The sequence below is a fragment of the Seriola aureovittata genome, chromosome 16 (assembly GCF_021018895.1).
Source record: "Seriola aureovittata isolate HTS-2021-v1 ecotype China chromosome 16, ASM2101889v1, whole genome shotgun sequence".
Lineage (NCBI taxonomy): Eukaryota > Metazoa > Chordata > Actinopteri > Carangiformes > Carangidae > Seriola > Seriola aureovittata.
The window spans coordinates 18,525,438-18,540,793 of NC_079379.1; the positions used below are offsets into that span (position 1 = coordinate 18,525,438).

The 15,356-nt window shown below is 40.2% G+C and overlaps 1 protein-coding gene across 19 annotated transcripts in view; it reads left to right on the forward strand.

Annotated features, from left to right (window-relative positions):
- Nucleotides 1-15,356, forward strand: part of adgrb2 (adhesion G protein-coupled receptor B2) — a 212,253-nt gene that overhangs the window by 95,458 nt on the left and 101,439 nt on the right. For all 19 annotated transcript variants that reach the window (XM_056399496.1, XM_056399498.1, XM_056399502.1 and 16 more), the window contains 2 exons: nt 7,736-7,816; nt 9,566-9,754. In XM_056399496.1, coding sequence (XP_056255471.1) covers nt 7,736-7,816; nt 9,566-9,754 — 270 coding nt within the window. The remainder of the gene's footprint in view (nt 1-7,735; nt 7,817-9,565; nt 9,755-15,356) is intronic.

Below are 15,356 nucleotides of genomic sequence, written 5' to 3' on the forward strand. Positions count from 1 at the left end.
TTCTGTGTGCCTGCATCATGTACATACATATCACTGCTGTCATATCAAAATGCCAAGTTGGGTGCAGTAGGTGTTTTCAGGTGATATTTTTGGCAGACATGTAGTAGAGTAAGAGAGAGATGTGGGGGAAAAAAAAGAAAAAAGATGAGAGTAGAGAGAGGGAGATGACATGTGACAAAGATTGTAGGCTGCTCTGTCAGGTGAGTTCACAATTCAGCTCTTTTGTCTTAAATGCATGTAGAGGCTTATAAGCTCCTCTGTGTGTGACAAATCCTTCCAGCATTGGGCTTAACCAACCTTTGAGAAACTACGTATAAACCACAAAAAAGCCAAGCTGAATAAGAACCAATCCTGCTTTTACTTCTCCAAAGTCTCACACTGTGGGCATGAAAAGGACAATAAACTAGTTGAACCTTAGTTGTTATTAGCAATGCTAGCAGCGTGACTGATCTGTTGGTCAGTCCACAATTTTGGATTTTGGTTCAGACTGAAGTATCTCCACAACTACTGGACTGTCATGAAATTCTGTACGCATTCAGACATTATAGACATCCGTGGTCCTCAGACTATATGTCCCACTGACTTTGGTCACCTTTAGCTGCACCAGCATTTTTGGTTTTTATTCAGAAGTGCCTCGACAGTTATTGGACGGAATGCCATGAAATTTGGTAGAAGATATATCCTAAGGATTGTGGTGGTCCCCTGACCTTTCCTATAGCACCATGATTTTGATTGGAAAATCTCGCCAACTCTCGAATGGATTGTTGTGATATTTGGTACAGACAATCATGTTCCCCTCAGGATGAATTAAAATAATTTGGTGATCTCTTTCATTTTTTCAGCAGCTCAAAAGTGCCATTTGTTGCATAGACTATATTGGTTTATGACCAAATACCTGCACAACTAATAACGCCCCCATAACCGTCAGCTGTAATTGTGTTTCATGCTTATTTTAACATTTATAGCTGCTAAAAAATGTCATGTTACTTTTATCATGTTAGCATGCTGATGTTAGCGTTTAGCTCAAAGCACTGTTCCCATACTCTTGTTTAACAGTATCTGCTCCTGGTGCTGCTTTCTTATCTGCTGGAGTTTAATTATTGAATTAGTCCGTGTTGAAGACAGTTCCTTGCTGGACAAACCGATAATAAGATGTCTCAATCTGGACACAAGGTTTTCACCTGGCAGCTCTGAGAAACATGTCAGACTGAGGCTGAGATACAAAGCGTTACTAACAAGTTCACCAAGGACCCAAGCTTATCTCACATTGATCCATTTAACATGTTTGTAAAGCCATGATTGCGAACACTGCTACACTGGCCTGTTGTTAATGCACTGTACAGATGTTGCAGCATAAACATGCTAAACCATGGGTGTAATTGTCTATAATTGATCAGGCCAATGCACTGAAATAATCCCTACTTTGAATGAGCTGTTGAATTGTTCTGGCCATCTCTGCATTGATTGGCCTTTGATTGTAGCTCTGTGGATTTGCTCTGCGTCCGTTGGACTGTAAATCCATCTAAATTCTCATCTTGTTACGGTACTGAGAGAGCGAAAGGGGTGGAAGACAGAGGGTGAGGGGGTGGAGGGCAGAACGATAGACCGAATGACTGTGCAGTGTGGGAGTTGGAAGATTTGAAAATATCTAATAAGAGAAAGAAAAATGGGGAAAAAAGGGCAATTTGAGATTGAGAATGAAAGTGCAATGAAACAAAGCCAATTTGGCAGTTTGGAAGTATACCAGGGCTTGTGTTGAAATGTGTATATATGTGAGTGTGTATGTGTGTGGATGTGAAACGAAAACACACGTCAGCCTGTGGGGCTGAGAAAACTAGATTCTGAACCCATTTTGAAGGCACACAAATGACCTTGAGGCCCCCATAGTCAGAAAAACGCTGTCCTGCACCAACCTGATTCAACTTCTCTCTTCATATCTGCTGCTGAGAGAGAGAGAGAGAGAGAGAGAGAGGTGAGAGAGGAGGGAGAGAGAGAGAGATGGAGTGGGTCTGTCTGTCCAGTAGCTTATAAAAAGTCCATTATGGTGCACTTCTATCAGTTTGGACTCTCCCAGATGGACCCTGGAGTAAATGGACAGCACCAGAGAGCTATAAGCTCAGATTTGATATACGGCTGAGAAATGGCTCTGTGTGTTTGTGAGTGAGTGAGTGAGTGTGTGTGTGTGTGTGTGTGTGTGTGTGTGTGTGTGTGTGTGTGTGTGTGTGTGTGTGTGTGTGTGTGTGAGAGTGAGAGAGAGAGAGAGAGAGATTGTGGTGCATGTTCAGGAGAACGTACATTCAATCATATGCGCTGCACTGAAAGAGCTGACAGTAGTCAACAGCAAACATTTCCATGCCACTATGTTTTTGTGCATGCCATTTATTTACCACAGCTGTTTTAGCATATTATCAAATACGCTCCCCGGCCACACACACACAAACACACCCACACATGCACACACTCACACACACACAAACACGCAAACACACACACATATAGCCTTCCCAGCAGGCTTAAATCCAGCTCAGTCTGACAAAGGAGCCTGTGGCTCTAACTGGCTCTGCCCCAATCCCCTTCCCCAGCCTGGTGCTTTGTATGGGCTCAAAACCGCTTTACTGCATGACGTTTATTTATCAGCCATATTTACTTCCTATTGTGTAGGTGTGTACGTGTGTATCAGCGTGTGTATGTGCCACATCAAGGCATATTTGAGCTTTGGTGTCATTTCTCATTTGTGTATTTAGATCTTCAATGTGCCGTGTGCATGTCTCCATGCTCGTGTGTGTTCATTGAGGGTATCCCACCACTCCTCGCATTGAGTTGAGGTGGCTGACAAAAACCTCTGCGTGCTGAGTGATACTATCGCTCAGCAGGCTGTGAATGGGACTTTGTCCTACATGCTACTTTATCAACTGTTTATTTGTGGGGAAGAGAAACAGATGAGATGCTGTTGCTTTATTCTTAGCGGTTTGGTTCCAACTAGGCAAACACAATGGTCAACCTTTAATAAACAGAAAAGTAGGACCCGCATCTTTGTACTTGCATTTTCCAGTCAATGTCATTTGGCAACAGAAAATAGGATAAAAGAAATTAATTTAAACGGAAATTTCACAGATTATGACTTGACGTGCACTTAACCTGGCTTTGCTGACATTATATGATCGGACAGTACATTGGCTGTTATCCTACCTCACACAAATCACTGTCATAGGTACATGAAATGACAGGTTTCACGAGTCGAAGCTAACAGTATATTTTCACCATGGAAACAAAAGTAGCTGCACTATACAGTTCTTTTTTTATCCTTTGCTCTCTAACTGAACAAACACCTATGAACACAGTGACACCCATGACCTCATAATCACACAGTCCATTACAATGTGTTCCTTACTAGAAACTGTGAACCCAAAATATCACATCTCAACCTTCTCATCCAGCCAATCACAGGATTATTGACCTTAACTACAAGATGCACCTATAAAGGGAGAATGTATTCACCTGGAGAGCAAGAGACAGATGAAATGGGTTGAAAACAAGGGATGAGAGGTTCCTCAGTTCAAGTTCTGTTCTTTCATCATGTACAAGTGTTGAAAGTAAATCAGCTGTATGAAGGCAGATTCAGACTAGCTAACCAGACTCACATCCTTAGAACAGCCTGATGACGTCCCATGATTATTTCTCTTCATGTGTCAGGGGAAAATTCTATTTTACCTTCAATGACACTCAAACACCAGGTGCTGCTACTACAAGTAAGTCTGCTCCCAACCAATCATGGGATTATTGACCCTACGCACAATTGTAAGTGATACTGCCAGCTAAAGATGGAAAATAGATTCCCCTGGAGATGAAGAAACAGCTGAAATAGGTGGAAAAAAGTAAAGATTAGAGAGGGCAAGACGATTTGATGAAGTGTGTGATGATGTGTCCATTAAAGTGCACTCCAGAACATTAAACAATATAGTGGGGTTTGTAAAGGTCAGTTCTCTCAGGGGTTTATCCATATTGATCTTTACTTTCGATTGTACCAGACTCCGCACCAGTGTCCATCTAAATCCTCTTTTGTGCCGTAGACCTAATGGAGAGAGAAAAAAGAGGGACAAACAAAGGCCGGGAGAGAGAGAGGGAAATAAAGAGATAGAAGGAAAGTAGTGATCACTGGTCATTTTATGTGAGGCATTACTCCTATGTCCTGCTTCACTGACCTCTATTTCTCAGAAGCACAGAAGTGGAGAATATACATCCACACAAACTCATGCACACACACATGCACATACACACACACACACACACACACACACACACACACACACACACACACACACACACACATACAGGGCTTAATTTGTGCCAGATTCTGCCAGAAAATGATTCAGAAACTCCCAGCTCTGGACCGACCCCTTCCTCTGCTGTCACTCTCAAAATAAATCAATACGTTTCCTGAAATTTTTAAAAGTTAAATTCAAAAACTTTATCCTAACTCATCGAAGTCTTGTTGTTTCATTGGATCATTTCCTACTGATGTTACCTGTGAATCCTTTCAGCAGGCAGCCAGTCAGACCTTAAACCTGCCAAACTCTCTATGGTGGATCAGTGGGGTTGTAATGCTGTATTGGCAGCACAGGTTTTGATGAGAACATGAGCAGCATTGCTAGCTTTGTGGCACCTGTTAGCAGACATGACCAGCAGGAAGAATTTGAAGAGGATTAGGAGAACTTGGAATTGAGTGTTCGCTAAGCCCCGCCCCCTCAGTTACTGTTGCTATGCCTCTAAACCAATCCACTCTACTGTAGTACATTCAATTTACAACTACAAGTGGCAAATTTACCACTTGAAATACATAGTAATTCCTTAAACAATGGGTCCTTGATTTCAGACATAAGCAGGACTCTCAGTATTTTGGCAGCAGATTTCATTAGCTGTAGCTACCTACCTAGCGTTTGTTAAGGCTAACTTTACAGCTCAAACTGCATGAAATGATTAAAATTACTCTCCAGCTGACTTTTTAATGTGGAATTCAATTTAAAATGAGAATTTTGTAAAAGGGTCTTAGCTTTGCAAGCAATAGCTAGATAATGAGCTATATAGTTACATGAATATAGAAAAACTTACTTGGACAAGCAACACAGAGGTCAAATTTATGTTACAGTATATTGTTTGTATTTTGTTTGTTTGTTTTGCAATTGTTTGTATCAAACAGCATCTTTAACTCTAATAACAGTGAAAGCATTAGGCCAAATTTAAGATTTCCTCAAATTAATGTAGTTGGCTTTACGATAGGTACACTAGAATACCACTGCAGGTGGTAAGTGAGTTAGCCAGGCATGCTAATGTTAGCAGCTCTATTAAAGCACAAAAAACACAGTTTTCAATTGATTTATTACTATTTTCTTGTGTTCTAGGAAAGCCTAAAAGAAAAATACTAACAAACCAATGATGTATGTTGCAGGATTCATTGTGGGATCAGTGTTGGTTTCTGTTATCTAAAAGAGATGACAATAATTTCTGTATGACCTTTTAGTGTATTTACTTCCAAAAAAATAGCATGACCAGAACCCGTTGTACATGTTAATAACTTAAAAATGACAATAATAGAATTTAAAATGGTCCATTATATTGTAAATATATTGTAAACTACTACAAAATCAATATAAATTGATTACAAAAACATCATATATCAATTAACTGTTGTATTATATTTAGACAGTTGATGTAAACTGTACAAGTTACATACTGACGGAGAGAAACCTGAGATTGTAGATTGTTCTGTTGAAAATGGCATTTATTTAGAAATTTGATGCATTTTATTGGCACTCAGGCTCTCAGGATATTCGGTATATCTACTTGACAATGAGATAGTAAAATGTCTTTCTGTCAGTGCGTGATGGGAATATCACTGTCTAACAGATACGGTTTTCTTCTGCAACTGTTTAATTCTTCAACTGTCCAACTCTCAAAGCTGTCCATCTTCTTTCCATTTACTTGTACCATTTGTTTCTCTGTTGAAACAAGTAAAAAGCTCCTGTTTGCATAAATCAAACCAAGTACCATTCTCTGTTGTGTTTTTAGCTAATGAATGTTAGCTGGTTAGGAGAATGAGTCATGTTATTTTGGTGATGATTTGGAGATGCAAGTGCGCATTTATACTGTGCTAAGCAATGAAAAGTTTGGGCTCTTTGCATGTGCATCTCTACTCTCGGTTTGACCGTCATATTACATGCAGCAGTAAGCGAAATCTGACTATTGTCTTCCAAAATTCAGAGCATTAAAAAAAAATAGTTTTGCAACATTTATTTCGAAACAAAGTGAAAGTAGCAACCCACACAGATGCACACAATATTTCTTTTTCCCACTCTAGCCAGCTGCAGATATCATCTAGACAGCAGGCAAACCAAATTATTACGTTGTTCATTATTGTAGTATTCCTGCTGAGAAGGACATGCACAACAAGGGACTGGGAGGGAGAGATAGACAGTATGAATTAAAGAGTGAGAGGGAGAGCGTATAAAGAAAAAATCTCTTCTTTTTTCTGACAAAGAGTTGTTTCTGGAAAAGGACAAATTAGAGGTCTGGTTGCGATGGGCGTTTGAGCAGTCATGACAGAAACTCAGCACACTTGTGTGTGTGTGTGTGTGTGTGTGTGTGTGTGCTGCGTGCCCATGTGTATGTGGATGTGTTTTTCCTTTGGTCAACTCCTTGATACGGGCTAATACGAGCTCATTTCAGTGTCAATCACTTTTGCTCTCTGTAATCTAATAAACACACACACAATCACACTCTACTAACGTGGATAATGTACGTTAGATACGCTGTATGTCTCAGCTTCTTTGAGTAAATGCAGCCACCACAAAAAATCCCATGGGCAAGAAATACCCAAGTGAAAAAGATCTGTTAAATCATAGATTGTTTCCCCTGCCGAGGGAGTTGATTAAGTCTTGTGTTGCTGAAACTAAGCCTACAAATCCATTTGCACAGAACATAACAGTCTGTGCTCATGCCTCCGTATGTTTGTACCAAATGAGATAAAAACCGACTTAGATATGTTGCATGATTTCACTTTGGCCATACTCTCTCTCTACACTCTCTGTTTTCCACAGATGCTCGCCATTTATATTAGGTGTTTGAGTTCAAATCAGGTCTCTGATGTATCAGAACATGGAGTTGCATTTTTTTAATATATATTTTCTCAATTTCATAAAAGTTTTTTGTTACTTACTTTGCTGTGTGAATGCTATCTGACTGAATTTCAATATGTATATTTTTATTGACATTTTCTGTTTTCCCTCTTAGATAATGAGCCAGTCTGAACCGACTTCCCCTTGATTTTCTGAGATTATACTGCAGACTTGACATTCTGTTATCTACTTCTCCACGATTTGTGTGCTGAAGTGTATCAGCGTGTTCCTTAAATATTCTGTTACAAGGATCAAGCCAAGGAAATGTAGGCGTTTGTATTTTTATTTTGCCAGAGTCGTGTTTTGAATGTACTAAAAAACTTCTGTGAATGTGCAAAGTGGGTGTGTATGCTGCTGAGCATTTATTTACTGAGGCCTTAAAACCAAGTTTCTTTATGCTATGTATGCTAATGTGTAGTGTAAACAAACCAGGCATCTTTATGACTTCATCTTCCCACATTTAGCTTCTCTCTAAATTAAATATATTGAAATGAACAACTCAATCTATACTAAAAATAAAAATAGACAAATTCAAGCGAAGGTATTTCTTTTGTCTATTTCAGATCCATATGATGACGATTTGAAGGTGAAGACCCAGAGACCACGATCAGCTGACCAGCCAGGTGTGTTTCAGGCACAAACAGGTGAGTAATGTGAGTGTGTGTATGTGTATGTGTGCATGTGGGTGTATGTTCGCAGCCAACCTGACCTTTACAGGCTGTATGTTTGACTACAAATAAGCAGTTCCATAAAAATAATTATTATACACTTACTTTTTTGAAGCACTGCAGAAGGCCAGCTGCCAAACTGTAGTTGACCATTGGCATGTGTGAATATGTGAAAGTGTGTGAGACTTTTAAAATCTTACATAATTAATAGGATTGGAAAAGAAAGACTGAATTATTCATGATATGATACATGGTATTACATGTTGGCTGCTACAGCCACAGCAGAATAGGTCGTATACTGATTTTCAGCTCCCACACATGCAGACACACACATTTCAATACTCGCTGCTACTACCGTGTGGAGGAGGGAGTCCCTACCACGAGGGAAACCCCTGGCTCCATCTTGTCCTTCTCCTCTGCCCCCCCCCCTCCCCGCCCCCCCTCATCTCTCCCTATTCTTCCATTCCTCCAGGCATGTGTGATGAGCTTAAGCCCTGACTCACGGCATGTTAATGAAGATGTAATGCGATTAACGGACATGCAATTAATTTGATTTCCTTCTTTGCATGTGATGATGCCTCCATCAAAGGACACGGCGCTCATAAACAATTTAGAAAGAGAGAAGCAGAATGATTTCACTCGTTATTTTCACTTATGAAGGGCGTAGCGCAGAGGGAACAATGGGGCGAAGCTGCCTGAAGAACGCAAAATCACCCACACTCATGTCTGAACACCAGAATCAAGTCATCTTACATACAGTACACTTAAACACAGACACAAAGAAGACACACACACACACACACACACACACACACACACACACACACACACACACACACACACACACACACACACACACAAAGCCCTTTAGCAGTGAGATCATACGTGTTACCATAATTCCATGAGTACTAATATCTTAGAGGAATGTGTTTTAAGGTGATACTCAAACTCATGAATATTCAGTTGAGGTTTATTCACGTTAAGGGTCTTAAATAATCATATCACCCATATTCATATGGTAGGCAGGAATATCATATATTTGGCTACTATGACTATATGATACACGATGAGAAAAATCCCATAGATTTACACAGGCAAAGCTCTCTTATATCCCAAAAATGATTAATTTAGTCCTTGATATGTGTCTTCCAAGGAGGAACAAAGGGAAAAAAATTTTTTTTTAACTACAGAAAGTCTGTTTGGTTATTGTAAGCACAAATCCTTTTCATCATCTGTCACTTGCAGGCTTTTCTCTCGACAATTGTATAGATTATGGGTTTCTTTGTCTTTCTTTATTGTCGTAATATTGCAGTGGTGTCACTGCCAATATGAAGGAATTTTTTTATTTTATTTCAGTAAATAAAAAGCTGAAGAAAAAAAAAACCCTCAGAATTGCTAACAGGAATCAATAAAGCAAACATGTTTTGTTGCGTTCAGTTTTGTGAAAATGAGAGCTGAAAAGGTACAAGAGTTGTCATATAAGAGACATACTCCTGTTTTTTCTGACTTTGTCAGACTCTTGTCTTACTGAAATATATTTAAAACAATTACCCAGTTTAAACAGCTAAAAATCGTACAAAACAGCTGTCATTCTGTCATGAATCATGAGCCAGAGAGCAACAGTGCCCTTCCTCTCGACTTTTTTGTGTTCATAGACACACCAACAATACAACACTGAGAATATAAAGAATGATCTTCTCTTTGCTCACCTTGCTCGTCCTTCAGGTGACCCCGCAGCAGAGGAGTGGTCACAGTGGAGCGTGTGTTCGCTCACGTGTGGGCAAGGCTGGCAAGTGAGGACGCGATCGTGTGTTTCCTCTCCCTATGGGACACTGTGCAGCGGCGCCCTGAGGGAAACGCGCATGTGCAACAACACCGCGTCCTGTCCGGGTGAACCTGGGATCACAGGCTCAGGTACGTCGCCTCAGTTCAGGTGGTACCCACTGGTTCGTACTGTTTACTCACAGCAAGAGTGATGATGAGGGTTCAGCCTTCATCTTTGTGCAGTTTGTGTGATGCCACTTGCACTTAGAGAGGCAAGGAGGCGGAACTTGCTGTGACTCTGAGTGATTTGTTTTACCTCTCCAGGGTGCCTGCCTCCCTGCAGTGCATGCAGGGATATGTCCCTGGCCTATGTGACCCCAAGTAGGGATTCCCATGCTGAGAAAATAAATGGTTTAACAGCTGTGTTCATAACACGGGCAGAGATATTCAGCACTTGAATATAGCCTAGTTTAGACTTCTATAATGAGTTTTGTTTTGGAAATATAAAATTTAACAAAAAGCAGCTTAAAATCACATGTTTCCTGTTCAGCTCCTCACTCACCCATGGAGCATTTACTTGGCCTTATACAGTGTGTTATGAAAGCTGTAAGACGGAAAGAAGTAATGACAATGTGAGGAAAGTAGGCGACATACACACACACACGTGCGCGCACAGACACATAGTTCACATTCACATATCACTGGGATCTGCTCAGTTAGAAAATAATCTAACCATGGTGCAGCAGAAAATAAAAAAACCCTTCAGAATGAGAAAAAAATTCAATTTCAATTCACACTACTGGCCAACTGCGAGAGAAACAGAGAGAGAGACACAGTCAGACATGACACCTGAGCTCGATGTCAGCAAGTCTATTACACTTGCCACAGCTCAGAAGTTCATACTTCCTGGCTTCTCTATCTTTAGCTCTCCTCTGCTCCTTCGTCTTTCCTTTCAGCATTGTTCTTATTTTCCCCATCTGGTCTATACGTATATCAGTGTTTGCTGTATGTACATCCATACAGATATTATGGAGGAAAAAAACTGATCTAACAGAGCACAATTAGCGCACACACTTCTGAAGATACTTTATTCTACAATAAAACCTCTGTTTGTATTACAGTGATGAGCATAGAAAATATTCAAAATGATAACTACAGCCAGGCTTGTGCTTCAGCCTAAGAGGACTTATGATCTTTTTTTCTTTTTTAAGATGGAGTGGCAGCTCCAAAATATATTTAACCAGTCATATTTGATTTTTACCGTGCACACATGCTCCATCAATCAGGGTGGATGTATTCAACCATATCTGCTTGCCACAAAAAAAGTAAGCAGCAAAAAGAAGAGCATCTCATCTATTTTTCCTCAACACAGTCGAGCCAGATTAAGTCACTGAGGGGAACCTGCAACTCATCCTGAATAATGCCAGCCCTGCTTCTGATTTGATTGCCAGTGTAGGTCTTTGCTAGATGAAATTGTGACGTGCTGCCTGTCCTGCTCTGTTCTGATTGCCCTGATTGCAATGGAAGTGAAATCCTGTATGGCACTGGCTCTCCCTCCTGCCTGGCTGCTGTCCTTCCACCTAATTCACTGCTACACTGTTAAACCGGACAAGTTGACTTTACTTCAAAGACCTGAGGCCACCGTTTGAAGGTGGCTAACATTAATAGCATTACTTCAGTGTGTCGATATAAATTGTGGAACGTCATTTTGTCACTTTAAAATTCAAGCTCGAGTAATTCTGAAGCTATTGTTATTGTTAATTAAGGATGAATTTATTGAATTTCACAATACGAGAAACAGATGAAGGGAGAAAATGGCAAAGCCTCCTTACCTTCATTGCAGTCAGTGGTCGAACTGGTCTTTTGTCCAATGATGATGAAAGCATGCTACACAAAGATAACTTGGCTAGTCCAGACAATTTATCCACCGTTGAGAAGAAGGCACCTTTAGCGAGAAATAGACCAAGGATGTGAAAAACAGTGAAGAGAACTCTCACATTTGTTTTCTTTGTTATGAAACAAGCCCTGATTATGCCCAGACAAGTTGAGTGAATTACCCAATTGCTTGAGGCTAAAAATTGGTGTATTTAAGATACCATGGTCTTACTATGGCACCAGCTTTCTGCATACATAATGAATTACTTGTGATACTGTTGCGGCTTCCTCCTGACTGTGTAGCAAATGGGGACTGACTGTGGTCCTGTCTAAGGAGCACACCCAAAAACCTGTGCATTGTACCTTGACTGCCGGATAAGAAGAAAAGTGCAGTCCCTCATTTGGGCTGGCAGACAGTAGGGCAGTCTCTGGGCTGACCTCTCTGAACCCAATAATAGGTAAGAGATTGGATCACAGGACTATGGCACCTCTGTCCTCCATATAGAGCATTCTAATAATCCCAGTGAATGATAAACGCATGTATTTGAAGACATACTGTTAAAAGAAAAATCAAGGACCATAACTCCACTCAGCAAAAGTGGAGAATCAGTATTACAGCACGGGATGCAGTACCTGGGCTTCAGCCGGTAAGCCTAACGGGCTCTGTTATTGAACCAGGCATCAAGTAGCTGTTTAAAGGTTGGTGGATAAGGAACTTTCAAAACAGGTAGCTCTTCCTGAGTTGTACATTGTGCCTTTATGTTCTGAGTAGAGGGCTAGAGGTGCCATTCAACTATAGTTACAATACGTCTTAATGCTATTTAGCATCCGTCGTTTCTCTTTGTTGTTTGAATGGACGTAAAAGGTCTAAATCACATTCATAGAGCTGGAGCTCGTAGAGGTCTGTTGAGAAAAGTGCAGACATACATTTGCAAAACCAACCAGTTAGTCCTCATCCTTAAAGTCCTCTCTATCCACACGCACCTTACCACAGAGCTTTTATTGGCAGTAATGGCTTCATGCATTCGAATGAGATTAAACCTTTGTGTTTGTGATGTCATGTTGTGAATGTGTACATTCATTTCTGAATGCCACATATTGTGTGTGCTTGCTAAGGTGTAGGTGTTGCTTTGGCTTTGTCCTTTGTTATCTGGTGGGCGTTTAATTGCCATTAGTCATTTCAGGTGTTGCTTCAGTATGCACAATAATTGTGTCACACAATTATGGTGCTCATACGTACGTATACGTGTGCATTTTGGCACAGGTACGCTTTCGCATTTGAGTTAGAAGTCAGTCAGTGTTTCCTGATGCATCTCAACTCAACCTTTAAAAAAAAAAAAAAAAAAAAAACAAGAGAAGCGAGAGGAACATTTTCCTTCCCTCTCGGTGCATATGCTAATCTTGTTTTTATGCAAATGTGCCAATGCGATTTGTATGTCTAAGTGCCTCATTTTCTATTCTGTGTCGATATTAATATCCTCAGCCGCTCCTTTGATGGGATATTGGTTGCTGTGTTATGTTCCGTTTATTATTTCATTTTTTCCCCACTCCTCTGATGTTTTCTGACGTGGTTCTGGAGGGGTGGAGGGGCACTCCAGGGACTGCCTAAATGGGATCTCACCAAATTCAAGTAGTCTGGGGATGTGGTGGCAGTAGCATGGATACATAGAAGTGTTTAATGAACTCGATGTGACTGACTTTTTAAAAAATTATTTTTCTTCTTCTTCTTCTTCCTTTTTAACTTTGACTTAATTTTGGGTATAATCTACATGCTTGTTTGATTTGTTAATCTCTTTAGTGCTGGATTCCAGCCCTGACTACCACTGGTCTGATGGGAAGTTATAAACAAACATATAGTCAGTACACGCAGACACACACACACACAAACTCGAGTGTGACTGCCAGTCGCGCCAACTCACTGATTTTTCTGAAAGATCTGCAAGTGAAATGTTTTTAACCAACATCCTCTATTCTCTTTCATATGCTTTTACTCACAACCACAAATATACAAGTCACACAAGGCACAAGCAAACACATACACATGCGCACAAACACATGCACACAAACACTCTCACAATTTCTCGCAGTGTCCTGAGGTGGGGAGAGTGCAGTCTGCATACTGAATTTAGTACTGTAGTTGAGTTTGGCAGAATTTTTTATTCTGTTTTTTTTTACCATTTATTTGTGTTTGTGAATAAGTTAAGACTTAGAAGTATGGGTGTGTTATGAGTGTGAGTGTGGGTGGATATGTCTCTCTGTGTATGCCTGTGTGTGTGTGTGTGTGTGTGTGTGTGTGTGTGTGTGTGTGTGTGTGTGAGTGTGTAAGTCTGCATGAGCTAGGGAACATCAAAGAAAAGTAGCTTGGACAGAAAGCCAATGAGGTGAAAATGGACATTTTTTTCTCCTAATTTTTCCATGGTTAAAATCCTAAATTAAGGTGATACAGATAATCAATTTTAAGTAATGGTCTGGCTCTTGACAAAGCAAACAAGGTGGTAATTGGGCCAGCAAATTAACTTTTTTTTATTTATTTATTTGTATTTCTGGAATATGTGCTGGGGTATATGGCTTTCATGCCCCAAAGCGTAGTACCCCTACTTCTGTTCTATTTAGCTTCTGCTCATTTGCCATAGATTCAGTGACATTTAAAACATGGAGTGGAACAATGGTGCATTATGAACACAGTATGTTGAGGTCACTGCGTAGTCAAACGCTTCAACACCGCACTTCCAGTTTTCATTCAAGCAAGAGACACAGGGTGCATGCAAGGAAGCAGTCATGAACCCATGGCACACTGATACAGATGGAGCACCCGCAAACAACACACACAGACACACACACACACACACACACACACACACACACACACACACACACACACACGCACATTCATATACAGCTTTAAATAATGCAGCCATGCTGTGCTATGAGCTCAGATGAAATTGCTGGTAATGATGATAATCCTTAGAATCACTATGAGGCATTTTACGGACAGGAAACATGTTTAGAAGTCATTCATCCTCATTACATATACTTTAAACTTATTCTCGTTGGTGTTGTGAGTGTATGCTCTGCTATAGTCAGTCTGTGTGTGTTTGAATATGTTCAATTAAAGAGTAAGATCATTTTATCTTCTCTTGTGTGAGCTTACTTGCATTTGCATCAGAAACCAAGGCCGGTTATAAGTAAGTCCGTGTGATTCCTCTTATGCATATTTTTTCTCTTGTGAAGATGAGAATCTGGAGTTCATGAACTTTTTTCATGATCTTGTGACCGGGTGTTGCAAGACACAGATCTGTCACTTTGTTGTTTGATTAGTACTGATAGGTTTTTTTTTTTCTGTGCTTGCTGCTGTAAACATGCTCTTTTCCACCTCCCTCTGTGACTGCAACCCCGATGGCAATGAACTCCCTTTTAATGTGCACAGCTGAACTGAGATTTGCTGTATTATGTTAATGTAGCTGTTGTTGTCAACATAGACAATATATTTGATATAATTGCCCTGTGATGCTTTGTTTATGACTGAAAAATTTACCTGGACACCAATGCAAGGCAGTGCAGTACACTCCTAATTCTTATTAATTATCTGAAGACATTTTTTGTTATGTTTTTTCCACTTTAATTTGCTTAAATGCTCCTACATTTTTCTTCTCTTGTTCCCATATCCACCTGATATTTACTGCTTTTAATGTCTCAGTACCAGAGCCGCTTCAAGCTTGATTTTATAGGCTAATTGATTGGCTTTGCGCAGTCAGACTTCAGATACACTTGTACAGAGTTTGAGAGCTGAAGATTCGATTTGGATGAATAAGTAATGTCTTACAAGCAATTATTGTAAAAGAAAAAAAACAACTAAATAACAAAACTCTGACTGACT